This window comes from Agelaius phoeniceus, chromosome 21, assembly GCF_051311805.1.
Source record: "Agelaius phoeniceus isolate bAgePho1 chromosome 21, bAgePho1.hap1, whole genome shotgun sequence".
Lineage (NCBI taxonomy): Eukaryota > Metazoa > Chordata > Aves > Passeriformes > Icteridae > Agelaius > Agelaius phoeniceus.
Genome location: NC_135285.1, coordinates 10,473,765 through 10,496,084, shown reverse-complemented (window position 1 = coordinate 10,496,084; position 22,320 = coordinate 10,473,765). Strand labels below are relative to the sequence as shown.

Here is a 22,320-nt window from a genome sequence, read left to right as displayed (position 1 = left end):
CTTTTTTTTCCACTTTGGACAGAACACTGTGCCTGAGTAGTGTAAGGACAAAATTTCAAAACAGTCTTAAAATATATAGAGTGAGAGAGCCTGTCTGAGTAAGAGAAAATCATTTTCTGGTCTGCCTTTCCGAGCTGGATGTTTGATCCAGCAAGGACTTTAATGTTGGTAAGTAACTTCCTGATTGGGACAGGTTGGCAGTGTGAATGGGAGAACTGTTTGTTAACTGGGTAGGGTGAGGCACATCTGCTTTAGGGGTGCCACCGTGTGTGCTGGAGCCCAGGAAACACCCAGCAGTCTGGTCCCTTGCTTCCTGCAGTAGATTGATAACTCTGAGGGATATTAAATGTGCATGCACTGTGATAGACTCTGCACGAAACCTGGGCATGTCTGTCAGTTAGATTTCTGATGGGTGCATAATAATGAGTCATTTGAGTGAAAGATTGCTTAGAGAAAAGTATCAGGAGCTGCATCAGACTGAAGTGAAAGAAATCAAGGAGTTGCCAGCAGTCCTGTAAGCTTTTGGCTTCTGCATAGCTGCAGGCAAAAAAAAAGCTAACTTGAGTGTTGTGCTGGGTTAATCCTCTGTTGGGGCATGTCTCAGGGAGCGTGCCAGGCACTCTGTGCCAGCCAGGTGAGGTAGCACAGGAGCCTTGTTAACCTGCTGCTGTCACTGCTCCCGAGCCTCTGTACTCCAGGCTATGAGACAAAGGTTTTCTTATTTATTTATTTTAAATAATGTGTCAGTATCAATCTGTTCAGCAGAATGGCATTGCACTGTAGAAGCAGTTGGCATGTCCCTTTCCAGAGGTGGTTCTATTTCACTGGGGGCACAGTAGATGCCAAGTGTACATCTGAGAAACCTTTCAGAGATTTAACAGAACATTTGTTGTGTACTAAGATGAAATATTATCTACCTAGGGAATACCAGGCAAAAAAGTTAAATATATGGAAATTAATCAGGGCTACGGTTATAGTTTCTGAATTGAATTAGTGATTACAGGTTTCTGCTAATAATTTACTTTCTGCAAGGGTTGAGCAACTAAATCTTGTTACAGGACAACTAATTATCAGGCAATGTCAGACTCTTCTCTTATGCCTCAGTTCTTCAGCAGAATACTTTCTGTCATAAGTGCTATTGCATTTTCCTGTGTGTACCAAAAATGCTCCTGACAGAATTGAAATAGGCTGTAGATATGTAGAGTATGTACTTCCAGCCATCCAGCTTCAGAGAAGGGCTCGGTTTAATTTTATTCTGAGTAAATCTCTTACAGTTTGGTAAAAACTACATTTTTTGATCATAAAAGGTGCATAAATATCTTATTTGAAATATCTTATTTCAGTGTAAAATTGAATTTCATATGGATTGCTTTGAAACGGATGTTATTTCTAGATCAGAGATTTGAAGTAATTCATACAATTTATCACAGAAGTATTATTTTCTCATACAGCCCCTTCCTAAGTTAGTGTTTACAGAGAAGTATTGCATTTCCTTCTGAAATTACCTACTTCTCAAATAAGTGAGGTACTATGTCTCTTTGTACCTCTGTGTCCTATGTACTTTTTAAAATTGCATCTAATTGTTCACTTGGTGAGTGACCATGGGTCTGTACGTGATTTTTGGGAGGAGGGAGCACTTGGTGCGTGTTCAAGGCTCTTGTGCTGTGGAGGATTGCTGGGGCTGGGGTTTCTGTGCAATTCTCAGGTGACACTGGGCTACAGAATGCACATTTCTGATCCTGTTTATGCTGTATTTGCAAACTGTATGAAGTTTCATGGTGAGTTGTTTCCTTAATGCCTCTGAAAAGTTATAAAATATCCACAATCCAACAATGACTTCATTCTCATACTGAGGTGTTGGTTGTTGAATGCAGCCTTTAATACTGAATTTCTCACTGGGGAAGGCTACTTTAATTTCACTGTTCATAGAAATAAATGGACATTTGTCATGGAAAATTAAAATACAAAATGTGATGTCTTTTTGTCTGAAAGGTTTGGAATATAGTCTGTGCTCCTGCCAGCTGTGTTACCCAGTGCTTTCACTTAAGAATTTGAACTTGGGTTCTAACATAATACTAAAAAGGTGTTTGTTGTTTTAACCATTAGCTGTAAAAATATAAAGTTTATAAACTTTTAATTAAGGAAACAGGGTGCTAAAAATAAAGACCCAAACAAGGAGGGTATGTATGATAAGGCTGCCCAGCCATGTGTATAAAAGGAGAAATGCATTTCTGGTGCTCTGTGGGTGTGTTCCATCCTCACCCCGCAGCGTGGCTGTAGGAATGGAGCTAAACCCCAGGGTTTGCAGCCTGTGGGCTGCAACTGGAGCAGCACAGTGAGAATTGTGCAAGTTTGCTTTATATTGCACACTAACAGCTGACTTTGGATTTCTCATAACTTATAAGTGTAGTTTTCTGAAAAAACAGCTACTTAAGACAAATCAGTTGGGAACTGGTGGCAAATGAAATTACCATTAATTGAGTTGTGAACCATTGTTGCTCCTGAGAGGTGCTCTGTAAAACCGAGGAGTGTGATCCTGTGCTACTGAAAGCAGTGGTGGCTTTTCTGTCAGTTTAAATAGGTGTGGGGTTTGGCTTAGGGCCACTTGAGCTAGGCTGAGTGGGCCTGTGGCACGGTTAGAACTGTTTTCCTTAATCCTTTTGGTGTTAAAGTAGGATTAAAAATAATAGAAATTCTCTGAAGAGTTAAGCTGAACTCCTCAACATGTTTGGTTTGAATTGTTGGGTAAGATGAGTTTAATTTTTAAATTATCATTCAGTTAGGAATTTCAGTATATGTATTTATGGGCTTTGTCATTATTTTTGTCCTTAGCTGTAAGGAAGTTACAAAATTCACAAGTAAGTTATACCACAGCAATTTTCTAATGTTAGTTTGCATTAACACATAGGAGACAATGTTATCACTCTACAAGCAGCTGTAAATTTGGAACAGTAATTATGCAATTTTGATTCCTGATTTTAACCAGAAAGTCTAAGAATAAAGTGTCACATGTTCAGACCTGCACAATCCTTATTTCAGGATTACAGTCTTTTTAATCTCATAAAAAATATCTGGAGTAGCTAAAATCGTTAGTCAAGAATTAAGTCAAAATATTCTTTCATATATAATCACCTGCTGCCTCTGCATACTCATTATGAGATGTAATTCCAGAGCATCACTTAGAAAGTTAAATTAGTAAGAACTGGAAATATACACTAAATTGTTTGTTTGTTCTGTAGTAATATCATTAACTTTTTACTTTTACTACTGGTGTATTTATAACTCTTGAGCAAAGTAAATCTCTTTCCTCAAGCATAATTTGCATCATCTAGCTCACCTTGGTATGGTTTTTGACTGTCACAGTTCTCTCCATGCATCTGGCAATTTTCTGGAGTTAAGACTGGAGTCTCATGAGACCAAACCTCGTGCATTTGTAATATTCTCCAGCATGGCCTTTTTTTGGCAGAGAGGTAGAAATATTTTGACAGGTATTAAAAGGGGGCACTGTCTTCATCTTAAACACAGCCTCTTAAGTTTGTCAGTAGTGTGTGCAGAAAGTGATTTTGCCTCCTCTTGACTGCATGTACTTTATTTTCCCCGCTTTTCCTGGGCAAGTAGATGTCATGAAGTTGAACCCAAGGGTCACAGTAATGAAAACGTCAATCTGGGTGCTGTTTGTTCAGTGTTGGACAATGTGACTTTTCAGTTTGGTGAAAAGTCCCCAGTCCTTTTTTTTTCCTGAAAATATCAGTGTATTCAGCACCTTGCAAAGGTCTGATGAGAAATCATTCCAGGCTGTAAACCAGAAATGGAGATTCTCCAGTTGGTGGTTACTGTGTGCATGCTGAGAACCCTCTCTGACTGCCTCACTGCAAGCTGCACTTCTACCAAATTCTCAGTGTGCTAATTGCCTTCTTTTGTTTCAGACAAAATCCAGAAACTACCTTTGAGGTGTATGCAGAGGTGACTCACTCAGGAGTCAGCTGCATCGGGAAAGGTACTGTTTGCACTGTTTCTACCTCTATTGGCTACAACTATGCTTAAGAGCCATATATTGTGAGATAATGAAATGCATTTAACATTGTGCTGTTCTAGCTTTTAAAAATATCTTAATTACTTGTTCTGTGGAATCTTTTACAGTTAGGACTAAAAATTAGAAATTTATGTTTCTGTACCTGATTGTGGATAATTTTCAGGTTTCTTTGACTGTTTTGTCTCTTTTTGTCTTTTAAAATAGAAATATCTCTTTTCTTGATTAGGTTGGAAAAGTAAGTGCTTTTTAAGATTGGTATTTGCTGCTCATGTAAAAAAGGGTAGTTCTAAACCAAAAAAATACTCTTGAAACATCTTGTTTGGCATTTGTTTTTACTTCCTCTTTCTTACTTGCCTACAGAAGTATTTTTATTTGCTCACAGAGTTTTCCCTTTGATGGAATGACTTTATCTGGAAATTAGGCATGGATGCAGCTTATGATTGGGTTAACTGTTTTTATCATTGTTATCAAGTCATAATTACACAAGTATTCTTCTGTAATATTATTTTTGATAAGTATTCCTATGTTTATGGTAGAGAAGTCCCATAACTGCTGAAACCAACATGTAAGTACATTTGGGAATTTTTGATTGCACTTTTATCTCACCTGAGGAACTTGAACAAATAAGCAGGAAAAGCAAAGGCTGAAATTCATAATGCCAAAATTTAGTTCAAGGTACTGTTATGAGGGTTCAGTCTCTAGAATGGCACAAAAAGGAAGTTCATAAAAATTAAATAATTGTGATTAGTCATGTACTGAAGTCGTATTTCTTTTGTCTTGTATTAATTAAACAATCACGTGTGTGTGGTAGATATGGTGTAATGAACCAATAGAAAGGATTTTTCTATTTTATGGACTGGAAAGCCACTTACCTCCTTTTATATCTGTATTTGTTACAGTCTGTGAAAGTCAAATAGCTGCAACTCCTTCCTTGCCTGCCAAAGCCTCCATAGGAGCTGTAGCTGGAATACAGTTTTGGCTTGTCCTACTGCTCTGTGCCATCACAACTATTTGATGTAACTGCAGGAGCCCTTTTAATAACTGGTCTTTGTTTCTGCACATCTGACCTGGATTCTAGTGCCAGAAAATCTGAACAAATTTGACCATAAACATTACATTGTACAGTACTAGTGTCTGGGTATAATCTTCTCTTTGAAGTTTGTTTGCATCCCCCTGGAGGGATTAATTCCCTGCTGTGGGAAGGTGGGTTAAAAAGCACGGAAACTACTTTACAGGTTTTTAATTGGAGAATTTAGTATACATTTTGTTCTATAAACCAACTGATTCTGTGGGAGTTTCACTTAGTTGTGTTTTTAGGTTTGTTGTATTCACTTGTAGGTGCAAAATCTTCAGAAATTCTTTTTAGAGAGTAAAAAAAGAATTTTAATAATTGTTTTTATTAGCCGTATATTTTGAAGTTACTCCTCTGAAGAATCTTTAAGGAGATTTTTCCCCACCGATTTTTTTATACTTAAGAGGTGTTCTTTATTCTCAGAAGCCTTAGATTTGTGTATATCCAAATCTTTTGTCCTTCTGTTCTGAATGAAAGTTGTGTTGTTCAGTGTCAGCTGTATACTGTGTCCCAGGCAAATCACCATTCCAGAAACACACACCTAGAAACCTCCATGTAGTCTGTGTCACTTTTTGGCTGTCTGTTCCATGCCAAAACCCTAGGAATACAGATTAACTTTTCTTTTTTTTGCAGTTGGGGAATGTATGTTATATGGCAAGGAGCAGCTACTGTTGAGAAAAGTAAAATGCATAAAAGTTGTGTAAGAAGCAAATTGTCAGGCAGGGTTGAAACTATTTCTCCCCGTTTAATTGGTCCCAAAATTAACTAAGGCAGCTGTTTTTGAAGTTTGTGTCTAGTATAATAGTGCTGTTGATACTTAAAATGCTCTTAATTCTGTACCAGTCCTCTGCCTTGGTCTTGAGGAGAAAGAATTACTCCAAATCTGTAACTGCTCTAGAGTGGGGCATTGTCTGCCTGGTGGGATGGTTAAACTTGCCTTCATGTTGTTGTTCAAGAATTAATGTAGCTGTCATGCATTAACCCCAGCTGGCAGCTCAGCCCCACGCAGCCACCCGCTCCCCCAGCCATGGTGGGATGGGAGAGCAAACTGGGAGAGGGAGAAAGTAGCAAAGGATGTTTCCATGTGACTGGGAAGTATCAACTGGAATTTTAAGCTTTAATGTATTTCAAAGTTCACAGTCAACTGCAGAGCAGAAAAATCAGTTCTGGATTCCACAAAAGCCACTGATAAACCAGCCCAAGTTCAATGGAGGGCTGCAGAGGTGGTGAGTGAGCTGAAGCACTTCAGTGTGAGGAGACAGGAGTGCAGGGCTGGTGCAGCCTGGAGGAGGCTCCAGGGAAGCTGAGCAGCAGCATTCCCTGCTATGGGTGTATGTATGGGTGTATGTATGGGTGTATATGTGGGTGTATATGTGGGTATATACGGGTATGTATATGGGTGTATATATGGGTGTATGTATGGGTGTATATATGGGTGTATATGTGGGTATATACGGGTATGTATATGGGTATATATGGGTGTATATGTGGGTGTATGTATGGGTGTATGTATGGGTGTATATATGGGTATATATGTGGGTATATATGGGTGTATATGTGGGTGTATATGTGGGTATATACGGGTATGTATATGGGTATATATGGGTGTATATGTGGGTGTATATGTGGGTGTATATGTGGGTGTATACGGGTATGTATATGGGTGTATATATGGGTGTATGTATGGGTGTATATGTGGGTGTATATATGGGTGTATATATGGGTGTATGTATGGGTGTATATGTGGGTGTATATATGGGTGTATGTATGGGTGTATGTATGGGTGTATATGTGGGTGTATATATGGGTGTATGTATGGGTGTATGTATGGGTGTATATGTGGGTGTATATATGGGTGTATATATGGGTGTATGTATGGGTGTATATGTGGGTGTATATATGGGTGTATATATGGGTGTATGTATGGGTGTATATATGGGTGTATATATGGGTGTATGTATGGGTGTATGTATGGGTGTATATGTGGGTGTATATGTGGGCATATATATGTGTGTATATATGGGTGTATATATGGGTGTATGTATGGGTGTATATGTGGGTGTATATATGGGTGTATGTATGGGTGTATGTATGGGTGTATATGTGGGTGTATATGTGGGTATATATGTGGGTATATACGGGTATGTATATGGGTGTATATATGGGTGTATGTATGGGTGTATATGTGGGTGTATATGTGGGTATATATGGGTATGTATATGGGTGTATATGTGGGTATATATGGGTGTATATATGGGTATATATGTGGGTATATATGGGTGTATATGTGGGTGTATATGTGGGTGTATATGTGGGTATATATGTGGGTATATATGGGTGTATATGTGGGTATATATGTGGGTATATGTGGGTATATATGTGGGTATATATGGGTGTATACATGTGGGCATTCCCTGGGAGGTAAATACCCATCGTGGTGGGGTGTCCAGGCTCCCACGTGATGCGTGGCAGGGGGACAAGGAGCAGTGACAGGCTGGATCAAGAGACATTCTGAGTGAATATGGGGAACCTGTTCACCATGAGGAGTCAAGTATTACACCAGGTCACTCAAGAGCTGTTGTGCATCTCCATCCTTGGAGGCTTTCAAGACCAAACTGCTTCAAAACCATGAAGAACCCAGTCTGACCTTACATCTGGCCTCTGTTTGAGCAGGAGTTTGGACTAGAGCCCTCCCAAGGTTCCTTCCTGCCTCAATTGTCCTGTGATCCCAAGATTTGACTCATAGAAGTGTAAGCTTCAGGATCATCTGGGGAGTATTTTGTACACTTAATAAGGTACAAAGACAAAAATGTCATTGAAACCAAAGAAGTTGAAAAAGCAAATATTGTTTTATTCCAGTCCAGGCAGAACTTTGCTAAACCACAGTGAAATGTGTGAATTGAGACTGGAAACGATCAGCTTCCTGTGCTCTCACTGTCCTTTCCCTTCATAGAAATAATAATCATCTGTGCTCAGCATTATGTATTTTTGGTACATGAAATCTTTGGTAGATTATACAATTCCAGCATTCGGTTGTATTTAAAGGTGTTTTTTGTGCTTTTCTTTGTTGAATTCACAAGTCTTACTTGGAAACTTACAGATTTTTCCTACTTAAGTAAACGTGATGTCTTTTTTTTTGAGAATTGTGAAGCAGGATAGCTTCAACTCTGACTGGCCACATGAAGATTAGTAATTCTAATTAAAAATATATTTCCTTAGGGGAAGACAACACCAAACCATTTTTTTGCCTAATGATTGGTGTTTCAATGGAAGCTGGTAATTTCCCTTTCTGAGAGGACATGTATTTGTCCTGTTCTTTCTTTGATTACCAATGCACCTATAAAAGCTTTTCTTGGTGTCCTTGGCCAGATTTACTTCTGGCAGGGCTTTAGCTTTCCTAACCTGATGCCTGGCTGTTCAAGCACTTCCTCTGCATTCCCTCCAGGCCATGTTTCCCTGCTTCCACCCTCTGCAAGCTGCCTGTTTGTGTTCAGTTTGTCCAGGAGCTCCTTGTTCATCCTTAGAGGCCTTCTCTCCCCTGACTTCCTCTTTGTAGGGATGCTTTGCTCTGGAGCCTCCTCACCAAAAGTGAGAAGCTGCAAACTAGATCTGAGCTTGTGTTTTTACAGTGACAGTACATGGAATTGGGCTAGTGAGAAGTCTATGTTGTGTGTGTCAGGTATAAGTATGTCAAGCATAGGAACTTTGCAATTCTAATGCTTCTCACCAGCTCCCACACATTGACTTTCAGAAGAAGAGGGAAAAATAGCCATGGTTTTGTTGTAAAAATGAAATATTTTAGGGAAAATATTGGCTCAAAGTAAAACTGATAAGTTTTGTGTCTCTGGTGCATGATCTTCTGTTATGCATTGGAATTGTTACATGATGTAGATAATTAAAAGCTTTTTTATGAAATGCAGCTATTTTACTGGATTTCTTTTCCTATTTTTAATCTCTGTAAAGGAAGGAAAAGAGCATTTTATAAGATTGTGATTTTTGTATTTGTTGGGGCATTTCATAATACTGAAACTTCACAGAAGCTGAGGTAGTAAATTACAAAGAACTTTTATTGTTTCTTTTACAGAGGACAACTGCTTAAGCTCACTTAAGCACTCCTAGATATCCAGTTCTATGCTATTGACACATTGTAGAGAATTGCATTGCAACTCTTTCCTATGTGTTTAATCTCAGCCAGGAGATTGTTTTGTGCTGGTTTTTTGAGATGCAGAAGTAGAAAGGATCTCCTAGCAAATTTAGTTTAAATACCTTCATAAAGAAAGTGAAAGCTTACTACTTGTGAAATTTTTCTTTTAACTTTCAAAGCACTTTATGATCTTAAAACTGCTGCAGATCATTCATCAAAAATAGGATGTGACAAATTTAAGGCTGTTGCTGGACTTCAGCCAAAGATTCTCTCTTGTTAGAAAGGGCTGTGAGGAGAATTGTAGTCTGACTGTCAAACTGTTCATATAGCAAAAGAGAATTTGTTAGTCTAAAGTAACCGATCAAAATAGTCTCTGAAGTGAGAGCATTTGAAAGTAAATGCTCACAAGAGTAAAACACCCCCTACACCCCTGTCTGGGAGGACGTACCATGCTTTTGTGTGGGGTTTTTGTGTTCTTGCCAAAGCAGACATTAGAAAAGTATGTCAAATCTGTAGCTTTACCATGTAGTGTGCCAAAAGGCCTTTCTCTCCAAGGACCTCATCTTTCATCTTTTTGTGAGTGTAGCATAAATTCTTGCTGTGTGTTCAAGGAAAAAGCTGAAATGGTTTAGTACAGCTAAAGGATTTCTTTCTGAGTGTTTTTTAAAAATCCATGGTAAGTTAGAAGCCTAAACGCGACCGCATGGACAAAGTGTGAGTATGTTAGAGTTTAACAAATGTTCACTGGATTAGGAAAGGAAATGTAGTTTATGCTACTTCTTTTATGACAGAATTTAAAAGGTCTTGCTGTAAGACTCTCCATGTGCTTCTTTCTTTTCTGGAAAACATACTGCTAAGTTGAAAAGGGAGATGAATCTTAGAAGGAAACTATTAACTCTGAGGTAGTTTATCATTGTTTGAGTGAAAGGATGACATTTGCATTTGAATTGGCTCCTAGAGTAGCATGTACTACTAATCTTGTTCCTACTAGAAGCTTGTGAGTAGTTTAAGTACTTCCTTCTTTACTTTTCATGTTCTAGCCTTGGGTTGTAATAGCTCTTTCCCTCCCTCCCCCCCTCCCCAGTAGATCACAAATGTATAACTTAAACTAATCGAAGTCCTTAACTCTACTGGGAGAACTCACCATGTACTTGGGCCTTAAAATTATTCTACAGTTGCCACTGTGGTTTGTGTGGTAGGACTTTCACAGGTAGAACTAGCAGCTTTCTGTCTCTGTCAGACACACTGCTGCTCCCTACCATTATATTTTGTTATAGACTGTAATGTTATGTAGCAGAGCAGCCCTTCCTAAACTGATGAAGGATTTTCTTGAACATAAGCAAAGTTACTGGACTAGGATTAAGGTAAGAGTTGGTCATTTAGAGGTTTGTAAACCTTACCCATGCACCTCTCAGAGCAGCCTTTATTTTTTTAAGATGAAAGCATTTTATTGGTTCTAATATGCCCATTCTGTATTGAGAAATAGATAAAATGTTGAAGGTTTAGAAATATCAAAGGAAGTGCAGAATTCAGGTCTCTTTCCATTAAATAAAGGCTTTCTATTGAAGGGGCTGGAATTCCCATATCAGGAGCCTTCCTACCCCATCTTTACAGTGTTGTGTTGCTACACTGAACTTCCTAAAGCAGGATTGGAAAAGTAACCAAAGCTAAGTAGGTAGGTGGTATTTGGGAATTCTAATTCTCCTAAGCTGCTGCTTTGTTTTTCTGTTTCCATTTGATTGCTTTGCTTCTAAGTACAAACAAGGTGGAAGATTTTAACAAAGAGCTTGCTGGGACTGCAGTGTCAGGGTAAGTCAATAGCACAGTTTGAGCTGGTTTTTGTGAAGACAGTTTACAGTTTGGTTTTTACAGTATAAATGAAATACAGAACTCAATTTGAAGAGAAACTCACCTTATAAAAAAATAATAGAATCTGTCATTTTGCAAGTCATCATACACTTTATCTAACACATTTTTAGATGTATTCTCATCTGATAGTACTAGATTTAATAAACCCCCAAACCAGTAATATCAAATCTGAGTGTTTCTCTGTTGCTGTGAGCTATTTTGTGGGAAGAGAGCTCTTTGGCCTTTTTGCTTCATGCTTTAACTACTTCTGTCTACAGTCTTTCCTATTTCACAAGTATTTACTAATCTGCAGTATATTGCTATGCTGGCACTGTTTAACTAGACAGAAAAATTCAGCACAGAAAGTCTCACTCACAAGACTTTAAACTCTTTTGTTGATTTATATTTTTTTAAAGGAGCTTGACATCTTCATCAAGTTCACAGTGGGCCTGCTTTGTTTGCTTTCTCTTGAATGCTTGATAAGATTTTTCTTCTATTGTTTTGTGCAGCAAGGACAGAACTTGCCATGGCTGAGGTGGTTTTTTTGTAAATCCACAATATGGTCATTGTCTGCTGCTGAATAATTGTGACTGCTTTTTGTACAACCAGAACTAAGGCTTTGGCTGTGAACAGATTCCTTCTTAGCGTGAAAAGAGACTAATCCATGTAAATACAGCCCCAAAATAAAGCTTTACAGAAAAAGGGAAAGGCTGCTAAGCAGGAGGGCAGAGGTCAGCAATTTAACCTTTAACCTAACAAATAAGAAGCATGAAAGTTCCCGAATTGGTTTACAAAGGCAAGCTCCTGTGATCTGTCAGTTTTTCTTTTCATGATAGAGTTGGGTGAGAAAACTGACTGACAGCTAGTGCCTTTTTAACTGCAGGTTGGAATTAACTGCTAAACTGAAACTTTCTTAGGGAGGGTATTCTAGTGATTCTAACAAATTATTTTCATTCACTAGCAATACTTTTCCTTGAATTTATAGATGAATTTGAGTGGTTGTTCCTTTAAAAGAGTTCTTGAGAGACTCAATTTAGATACCCAATATTACTGGAACATTGAAGATTTCAGCATTTGAAGCGTTGAAGAATTTGGTGAAGCACTTGTTGCAATTAACTCTCTCCTACTGTGGAGCGTTAAGAATGGGGCTGCCGTGCCAGTAACTGCAGGATGATTGTCCTGTGAACAGAGTCCAGACGTTGGTGTTAAAGGGTATGTGAGTGTGACTTTACTGAAGGGAGCAGTTAAACTTCGGTTCATTCTCAGTCACAAGCATTTCCAGGGGGTTTGTTTTTTGGTGGTTCTCAATCACAACAGGTAATCTGGTTAATGAGTGTTAACTTCTGCTCAAAGCTTAGTGCATCTGTAGTTAACCTGGATGCAGACATTGCTGTAAAGGACTTGGAATTCGAGTGTCATTCAGGTGAAAAAGAAACAAAGTAGTAATGACTTTAAAGGAGACTCCCTGTAGATTTCAGAGCAGGGACTTTGGGTGGTTCCTTTCCCTGAAGTTGGCACGGTCCCCTAAATCCATCCATAGCTGGATGATGCTTCCTGTGAATGTTTTCAGTGGAAGCACTGGAATTTGGGATTTGTGTCTGTCTTTAGCCTGTTGTTGTGTGGGTTGGTAGCTGTAGCAGAGCACTACAGAGTGCTTTAGGGCACTGAGCAGAGCACTGCTTCAGGAGCTGCACTCAGGCAGAGCAGGTTTGGGGGTACCAGATGGACGAGATCTGTTTGTATTGCTGCTTCTTCTTCTTATGGGGAGTTCCTTGCAAGAAGAGAGTGTAAACTGGAATTCAAAAAGAGGCCTGTCAGAGTGCCCAAGGCATGGGCTGCCTGCCTTTGGTGTGGTATTTTTTGTCATGAACAAAAAGTGACATTGTTAGGTTTTCCTGTGGTTTTTTGTTGGTTTTGTTTTGTGTTGACTTTTTCTGTTCGTTTGCGGTTTGGGTGTTAGATTTTTTATAAACTGAAATGGAGTTTAAAAGAGATGATTTGAGGTTAGATGATTATCAAATAAGTGTAAAATTAATGCAAGACTATTGTTTTACTCCAGCAGGTGTCAAAACCCAAAATCAAATCCAAACAAATCCTAAACTCCACCTTCTGTGCTACCAGAGACAATTTGGATTTTGGTCCTTCTTAGGTTAGCAAGTTTTGGTAAACCATTTGTCAAAATTCCAGATGCTGGCACATTTTTGGCTCCTGGGAAGATGATTTTTATGTCTTTTTTTAAGATGGAAACAGCTTTTTAATATTACTTATTTCATGGAAGAGTGAAATAGAAATGAAGGAAGTTTGGCTTCCATTTTGAGGATGATAAGCTTGGATAGAGGGATAGAAGAGATCACTGATACTGATAATATTATTGTCTGGAATTGGTTATACTCTGGAGAGTTTTTTCTGAACACTTTCCTGCCTGCAGTATCTACCATTAGAATTTGTGCTGAGATTTCAAGTGGTGGTGAAGGGAATTAGACTCACAATTCCCATTGCATTCTACAGGTGTTAACTCAATCCCATATTTGGTTCCTTTGAAGAATCCTTTACTTTGAAACCACGTAGTTCAGAATATAAATAGTGGCAGCATGACCTCTTCATGAATTGATCCTTACATTGTTGCACTCCTTAAGTAAACGTCTCTGATTTCTGTCTGTAAGATACTTTGGAGATCCTTGAGATCTTCTGTTCCAGAGGTTCTAAAACCAGATTACTGCTCTGGAGAAACACCTATCAAAACTACTTAGAGCAGACTCAAGCCAAGTGTGAAAATGCGAGGACAGAATGTCTGACTGAGCAGCACAGTGTGGGCAGGGGCAGGGGCAGGGTGCTGGTGTTCACTGTTGGTGAGCTGTGTGCTTGACTCGCTGTTATTGCAGTGCAGTGCAGTTTGTGAGTGTTATTGCAGTGCAGTTTGTGAGCTGTGTGCTTGACTCGCTGTTATTGCAGTGCTGTTGGTGAGCTGTGTGCTTGACTCACTGTTATTGCAGTGCAGTTTGTGAGCTGTGTGCTTGACTCGCTGTTATTGCAGTGCAGTGCAGTTTGTGAGCTGTGTGTTTGACTCGCTGTTATTGCAGTGCAGTTGGTGAGCTGTGTGTTTGACTCACTGTTATTGCAGTGCAGTGCAGTTTGTGAGCTGTGTGTTTGACTCACTGTTATTGCAGTGCAGTGCAGTTTGTGAGCTGTGTGTTTGACTCACTGTTATTGCAGTGCAGTGCAGTTTGTGAGCTGTGTGTTTGACTCACTGTTATTGCAGTGCAGTGCAGTTTGTGAGCTGTGTGTTTGACTCGCTGTTATTGCAGTGCAGTTTGTGAGCTGTGTGCTTGACTCGCTGTTATTGCAGTGCAGTGCAGTTTGTGAGTGTTATTGCAGTGCAGTTTGTGAGCTGTGTGCTTGACTCGCTGTTATTGCAGTGCAGTTTGTGAGCTGTGTGCTTGACTCGCTGTTTTTGCAGTGCAGTGCTTGCAGTTGGTGTGAGCTCCCGGGAGGGGAGGAGCAGCTCTGCTGGGGCACAAGCTGCTGCCTGCTGTAGGATGGGCTGTAGCTCTGTAGGACAGAGGGTGGAGCAAATCCTAATGAAACATGGCAGAGGAAAGGCAAAGTGCAAAAAAAAACCCAAAACCAAACCCCAACCCCCAAAACTTTACTTGGAGTAAATATGAAATTTTCTCCTGGAGTTGTGCTTCACTTGCACCTAAAGTAGTTTCTGGTTTTATCTGATACTTGTCTGTTGGTCATTGACTCAGTTTAATTTGAACAGTTTATCAGACACGTAGAAAAGATTCATGAGGGTAAATAACCCTCTCTTAAAGCTGTAACCTCTGTCCACAAATGCATTAGCATTCTTTTTTTTATGTTTGCCACAAAATAATATATTAATCTCATCTTATTCCATTTTATCTAGAGGTGGCACACAGAAAAGTGTTATAAATATGATTATTTTGCTTCATTGTGATGAAATTCCTTCTACACTAAAGATCAGATTATATTTGCCCTGTGTATTTGTTAAGGCCTGTTTGTAATGATCCATCATCTTATTTTGTAGACAGTAATGGTAAAAATTGTTTTTAGTTTGTGTTTGGGAAAATTTCCTTGTAAATGATTTGCTAGAAATATCTACCACTACAGTTTATCACAGTGCATCAATATGGTGTAATTAAAGATAGCTCTTTAAGGTATTTTCTGCTGGGCAGAATTAGCATGTTAAAACAGAAGAGTGCAGCTTTGTGTGTACCTTGGCAGTGTTCATAAACAAGAATAGATGTAGTGAGTAAAAAGAATTCTTTAACTTGTTCAGTATTTTATTCCTTTAGTGAATAGTAAAATCTCACAATTTGCCATCTCTCTTGCATGGATGGCAAAAGTGTGTTCTGTTACACTTAGAAATACTGGATGTGGCATGCAGTAATACAGTAATTACAGCTTATCATTTTGATGGATTTCTTGATTGCTTTGCTCTACCCCGGCCATGGGATTCTGTCCTTCACTAAATCATCTTGAAACAATTCTGTATCTGGACTAAATCCGTGCAATACAGTGGGTATCAATCACATGGACAATTAAAATTAAGTATTGACATGTTTTTAAAATAGTCATACATCTCAATTTTGTTTATCTCAAAGTTTTAAAAACCTAATGACCTCATTGCAGCTCGACTATAATTACCATGTTTAAACTTCTATGCATTTTTTACTTTAAACAGCCTTTGTGTTTTTTTAAACCCAAAGAAAATTAATGAGAAGAGACAAAGAGACATCAAAGAGGTTTTCCCTCTGATTGCAGTGTTAGAAGTTTTGCCTGAAAATAGGTTACATTTCTTCTGTTTTCAGCTGAATCCTCATTAACTTTACATTTTAATGATGTCCAGAGCAAATTATACGATTATGGTAGATGCCTTAAAGGGAAGCTTAAAGGACACCTTTTTAATGTTTGTTTCTTTACTGGTGGCAGTATTTGCACCAGTATTATAAACAGCATTAGACTGATGAAAATAATTCCAAAACATATCAAAATCATATTCCATTTTTGCCATATATGTAGTATGAGTGTCTTAATTTAATATTTAACACAAATGGAGCATGTTATGGGGAGATCTTCATCTTTGTAGAAGAAAAATGTAAATCAGATCCTTTGAAAGAGTTTACAAATTACTTGTGCATCTTCTATTCAGTTTTATTTATAATGATCAAGTAAAATGGAGACAGATGATTTAACAAAGTCTCAGAATTGTTTAGTTTTCTTGAACCTTCCATGGAGACAATGGTTGAAATGTTAATAAAGTGCTAGCTTGTATCTTCCAATGACTAAAAGCATTATTGAGGGAACTTGATGGAGTTTCAGTTAATTCTGTTTAGAGGAACTCTAATAAAGGCAGTTCTATGTTCTAATGTACTTCTTCTACTAAAAATTAAGATTGCATAATTAACTTTATAGATGAAGAATTGTGTTATAGCAAATGCAGCAACAAAACCTTGTATTCAGTGCACCTTAAACAAGGTTACCTGGAAATGGCAATAGCTGGAATGGAATTTGGGCAGTTCAGAATGCAATACATCATTTCTGACTGTAGCTCAATGAAAAGTTAGAGCCATGTGAAAAGTGGAGTCTTCTGTTCCCCTGTCCTGACACTTGGTGGCTGTGCTTCATGAATAGAGCCTTTGATTTTCTTGTGCTGCACGTCAATCAGTGAATTTTTGGGAGCTGGGATTATGACAAGGGGAGGGGAAGAAGTCGATGTGTGCTCAAGTACAGGTGCAAGGTAGGGCTCAAACTCCAGTTAACCCAGTGAAATGTTTCCATGTGTTTGATTTTCATCATTATTGCAGACTGCTGTGTCTTGATGGAAGCATTTGATATGCCTGTCATCAATAATCAGTGAGTAAAGCAGGAGTTGTTAACAAAAAGAAAACTAAGCTTAGCCTTTCCATTTCAGTATGATTGTACATCTTCTATTTCATGTTAGTTTTCTGTAGAAACCTTTCAGAAATTCAAATTGTCATGGTTGTCTGGAGTTATGACAGACCCAAACTGCACATCCACCTTGGTAGACTTTATATGATATTGTGTTAGAAAAATGGATTTGAGTCTTTCAAAGGTTTGGCTCTCTGCAAGTGTGAAAACAGCTGTTGGAAGCCATGGTTTAAGTTCCTAGTTAATCTTAAGTCTTTTGGCTTTGATGCCTGCTCATGTAACTTTAGTTTGAAGATGGCGTTGCTAAAGGAAATAAAGGTTGAGTGCAATTTCCTCCTTTTTCTCATCTTTATTTTATAATTATCAGAGAATTGACAATCTTTAGTTGAGATGCAAAATAAAAATACTGATTAATAAACTCAGGAAGATACAGATTACACACTTCTGGCTGACAGAAAGATGTGCATGTTATTTTTATTTCCTTGGCAAGAAGGATTTTGTACAGAATCATATTAGCACTGAAAACATGGAATGCTCTTCCTGGTAACTTGTTCTCCAAGTATTTGCAGCGTGGCTGTTTCCAGCCAGTTATGTGTTAATGATAGTGCAAGGCTGAAGCATTCCAATCATTCATATGCCTGTCCTCCCTTTCTCATAAGAGTTTCTTTGCTCAGGGTTTTTGCCTTATTCCTTTTGCTTTGTTGTGGTCAATTCAGTCAGTATAATAGCATAGACACTGGCTTTTTTCCCCTTTTTTTTCTTTAATAAAGAGTTATGTTAGAGATATACTATAACAGAGATAAGAGCTATTTATGTCCTAAGCTATTGATTTTTAATTAATGTTGCCTGGGCTCATACATGTTGGCAGAATTGCTAACAGCTTGTGGCATTTTTTAATTCACATCTTCTTTTTTAGTATTTTGACAGTGTCATTCATATCTCATGAAAAAGTACCTCGTCAGGTTAAATGTGTTAAAACACCGAGGGAAAAAAAAAAGGAGAGAATGGAACATAGGGCTGCCTAGAAACCTTGATCCAATGCCAAAGTATTTAAACAATTTAGTGTTTTGGTTTTCTAGCTCCAAGCTGCTTCTCAAATCCCTTGCTAATTAATCCAGTTAATTCTTTGTAGACTAACTGTATGCAGGGCTTTTTCTTGGGCCTCTATCACTGAGAACCCTGTTTTGTTTGAAGCAAACCTAAGCTCGGTTATAAAGGTTGTAGTAACAACGTGAGTACTTGCAGATGTAAATACAGTGTTTTGAGCCTTTTTAAAAGGAGTTGTGTTTGTGTAGGTAACTTCTAATTTAATCTTTCATGTTTAAAAATTAAACATACATACTTGTATAAAAAGATGGAGAGAACTTCATCATTAGTTTGGTCACTTAAGAAAAGGCTGTGGAGCCTCTGTGGAACAATCATGGCATGGAGCATTGATCTTGAGGTAATAGAGTTAGTGATTTATGCTTATTTTTCAGTGAGTAAATTGTGATAAATATCATTAATTTCTGTTCTCAAAAAGGGTGTTTGGGCGTAGTGCTAATAAGAGTTTAGCAAATAAACGTGAGTGCTTAGAAATGACTGTTAGTGCTTGAAATTCTTCTGATGACAGTACAAGAGCAGTGTGAATTCAGACCTGGAAAAAGCAGCTGGGGAGCAGAGAGCTTAGAATCCCAATTAGACATGGAATGAGATAATGAGAACAGAACAGGTACTGCTCAAGGTGTGCTGGGGTGTGATAAAAGCTCTTGAGCTTCCTGCTGGTTTGTCAGATTTGTGAGAAGTGTTTCCCCCAGCATCCCACTCCCAGAGTCAATGGCCAGCTGCACCTCAGCACAGCCTGGATCATCAGCCTGTGGAGAGAGTTTGTACAAGTGGATTCAAGTTACAGTTTTAGATTATCTTTGGAATTGGTAGTGAAGGAAAAGGATTGTTTTCAGCAAATCTGCTGCTAAGGGTGACCAGATTGAAACGAATCTGCAGAGCTTTGAAAAGGGCTGAAAGTTTAGTTGGGAGTTTGTGGTTTCTTAAAGCTGGGCAAGGGAAAGAGAAAGGAAATCAGTGAAATTGCTGGGTTTCTATAGGGCTGATTTCCAGGGCTGTGACGTGATTGTGAAATGTTCCTGCTCAGACTGGACTACTCCACTCTCTCAGGAGCATTTTGATAGCTGGATGTATGCTCTCATACATCTTGGAAGTATCAAATGTCTGAAAACATTTTTTGTGGTTAAAAATCCTTTTGATACCCTTGCCTTTTCTACAGTAGCAGAAATGTTTAAATTTTTTTAGTGAGATGATAGATTTCCTGTCTAGCTGCTGAATATCAGCAAACTCCTCTTTATCTAAACCAAATTTTTCTTCAAGCCAACAGCACTGCTTTAAATGTGCTAAACTTACTTTCACAGAGACCTTCCTTTTGTTTCAGCCCTGCACACAGCATAGTGAGCTTTGCTAGTGTAACTGAAAGCATTGCAGCCCTGCACTAGGTCAGTCCTGCATGTGTCAATATATCCATGGCTCTGGTGTGCTGCCTGATGTGTCCAGTTAATGAACTTCCCTCCAAAAGAGAGAAGTCATTCTGAACAGCTGAACATGAAGTGATTTTGTTTTTCTTTCATCTCACAGTCATTAGCTCCATGAGATGTATTTTTCCATGTTAGGACCTCCTTCCCCTCGCCCCCACTAAGTTTTGAATGGTGTTCAAGAAGTTCAACTTCTGTCATCAACATTTCTGACTCCACGGAAATGTTTTGCTGGGGTGCATATTGGATGCTTTTCCTGTTCTTACAAACTTTCCTCCCATTTAATACTTTGCTTGAAGGCCTTCATGGGAGCTCAGTGATGCTGCAGCCTTACATGAGGCTCACTGTGACCAATCTCTGGTTTTGTTTTTTTTTTAAACTTGATTCCACCTTACCTGTTCTTACAGATTTTTACTGTTTTACCATTTTGAAAGAATGGGCAGCACTCATAGCAGTGGTGAGTTGAGATGGGCATGTTGCACGGCTCAAGCTGAAACAAAAAGGTGAGGCTGAGTACTGAAGGGTACAAGGCCAAGTTCTGAAGTGTCCCAATAAAATGATTAGTGCTCTCTATTATGTATGATCTTTTAATAGATGAACTTGCAACACCTCAAAGCTCAGGAACGCATTGGTGACCGTGGAAACTCTTGGTCAGTTCTGTTTCTTGGCCCAGGTTTCTGGGGTTATCAGTGAGGGTGAAGCTCTAAGTGTGGCTACACTAGAAAAGCTACAAGCAGAGCACAGTATGAAATCAGCTCCCCAGAAAGGCTCGTGAGGTTTGGCTGTGCCTTGTTGGTAAGGACATGGGTGGATCAGATTCATGGTGTGGCAGATAAGCTGTACCCTACTGCCCATGCCCAAAGCATTTGTGCTGACATCTCCACCGCAGGGACCAATGGAGCGGAGCGCGAGGTTTTCAGCGATTCACCTTGGATGGAATTGTTTGTTTGGTTTGGCTGCCATCCGGGTCTCTGAAGCATCCTGAGCCAAGCAGAGGTGCACTAACAGAAGCCATCAGGCCCCATCAAGGTGCTGGTGCAGCTCTGCTGTGTCTGAGCTGTACAGTTGCTGTGCTGAGGCTCCCCAGTTGGTGCCAGAGCAGTGTGGGAGCAGTGCTGCTCCACAGCACGCGGGCACTCCGAGCCCAGGAGCAGTTGGAGACTGTCAATACTGAGAGGAGGAACGGGGGTCACAGTTTGAATTGGAAAGTTACATAGCTTCAGGCTTAGAAATCAGTATTCACTGTTGCATGTGTAACAAAGAAGGTTTCTCTCTGTAGTTCAGGCAATTATCCAGTTGCTCAAGAGAAGGGTTGTTGTTTTTCCTTTCTTGGTACAACACTTCAAGAACTTATGGTTGGCTACAACACTTCTGTTCCACGTCCTTTTCCAGTCAGCTCAGATTAAACCTGGTACGTGGCAATCCATATTGCAATGAATCTACTTCTGCAGTGCTTTATGTGTATTTCTGACAATATGTCCATCTGAAGTTATTGTGGTTGGTGAAGTTTGGAAAGAAATTTTTCAAAAGTTAAACAATTGTAAGATGTTCTCTAAGACATAGAAAATATAGATTATTACCAAATTTAAATGGTCAAACTATCACTAAAGCTAAACCCAAAAATGACAACAATAAAACAGCTTGGAAAATGTTTATAAAACTCCAAGTATTTTCTGGTAGTGAAAAGCCTGGCAGTGTGTTGGAAAATACTGTTTGTTTTCATTAGCAATTCCTTTAGGTTTTGTAATGCAGTTGATTGATTGCCATGGCCACGTTGTGGTTTTACACAAGTTCCTTTTAATACACTATTGCTAAAAAGCAATATGAAATTAAAATATTAATTCTGGTTTTTTTTCAGAGCAACAACTAAGTTAAAAGTTATTTGGTTGACACAGGAAAGTAGAAAATGTATAATTACATAAAAATTTCTTGTAAAATTAATTGAATAAGGATTGTTTTAAATGAAGGTGCTTAGTATGCTAATTAATACAATTGGGTATTAATTCAGTTGGCTATAAGCTCTAATTTTATCAAATATAACTTTTATTTTTGCTGCTGTACAAAGCGAGCTTAGAGGAATTGGTTTGGGTGCATGTGCTTGGCCCTTGAGCAGGCATTGAGATGGCATTCAGAAGCCATCTGAAATACATGTCCTGTAAATGTTAAAGAGGTGACTGTTTCTTGTAAAGCTGTAAAAGCTCTGGTTGCTTTGGTCTTAGCCTGAGAATTTGCATTCTGGGAATCTAAGTTAACAGATTTAGACAATTACTGCTTGTGTCTGGTATTGTTAAACTCTAGATGATGCACTAATTTGGATTAATTAATTAATCAGGATTAATTTTTGCTGCATGTTAGCTAGATGTGATAAAGGTCTTTTTAGTTTTCTTTCTTTATTGCTTCTGAGACTTTTAGAAAAACCTTAGCTTGTAAATCATGCTCTGCATGGTATTGGCACTTCCAGACTGTCACATTTAAATCAGAGCCTGAAATATTAGTTAACTGATTCTTTCATATCCCCAGGACAAGGAGGGCTTGCCAGCTGCTGTGGAAGTGGGGGGACTGTCACCAGGCAACTCTGCTGTCTCGGAATAGAAATACAAAGAGGCAGGAGAGAAACAAATTCAGTATTCATGGCCTGAGCACTTAAAACACATCTCTATTAAATTTATAGAGTGTCAAAAAGGTTATGAGAAAAAATACTCTGATCAAACACAAATAAATTAAAAAATTATTAAACCCCAAAAAAGCCTGCTTAAACTAGATGTTCCCATTCAACTTCTGCATTTAA

At 38.7% G+C, this 22,320-nt stretch overlaps 1 protein-coding gene across 2 annotated transcripts in view; it reads left to right on the top strand.

Moving 5' to 3' along the window:
• The window catches only part of DENND1A (DENN domain containing 1A), a 151,197-nt gene that overhangs the window by 1,962 nt on the left and 126,915 nt on the right, over positions 1-22,320 (top strand). For both annotated transcript variants that reach the window (XM_054646491.2, XM_054646489.2), the window contains exon 2: positions 3,927-3,997. In XM_054646491.2, the coding sequence (XP_054502466.2) occupies positions 3,927-3,997 (71 nt within the window). The remainder of the gene's footprint in view (positions 1-3,926; positions 3,998-22,320) is intronic.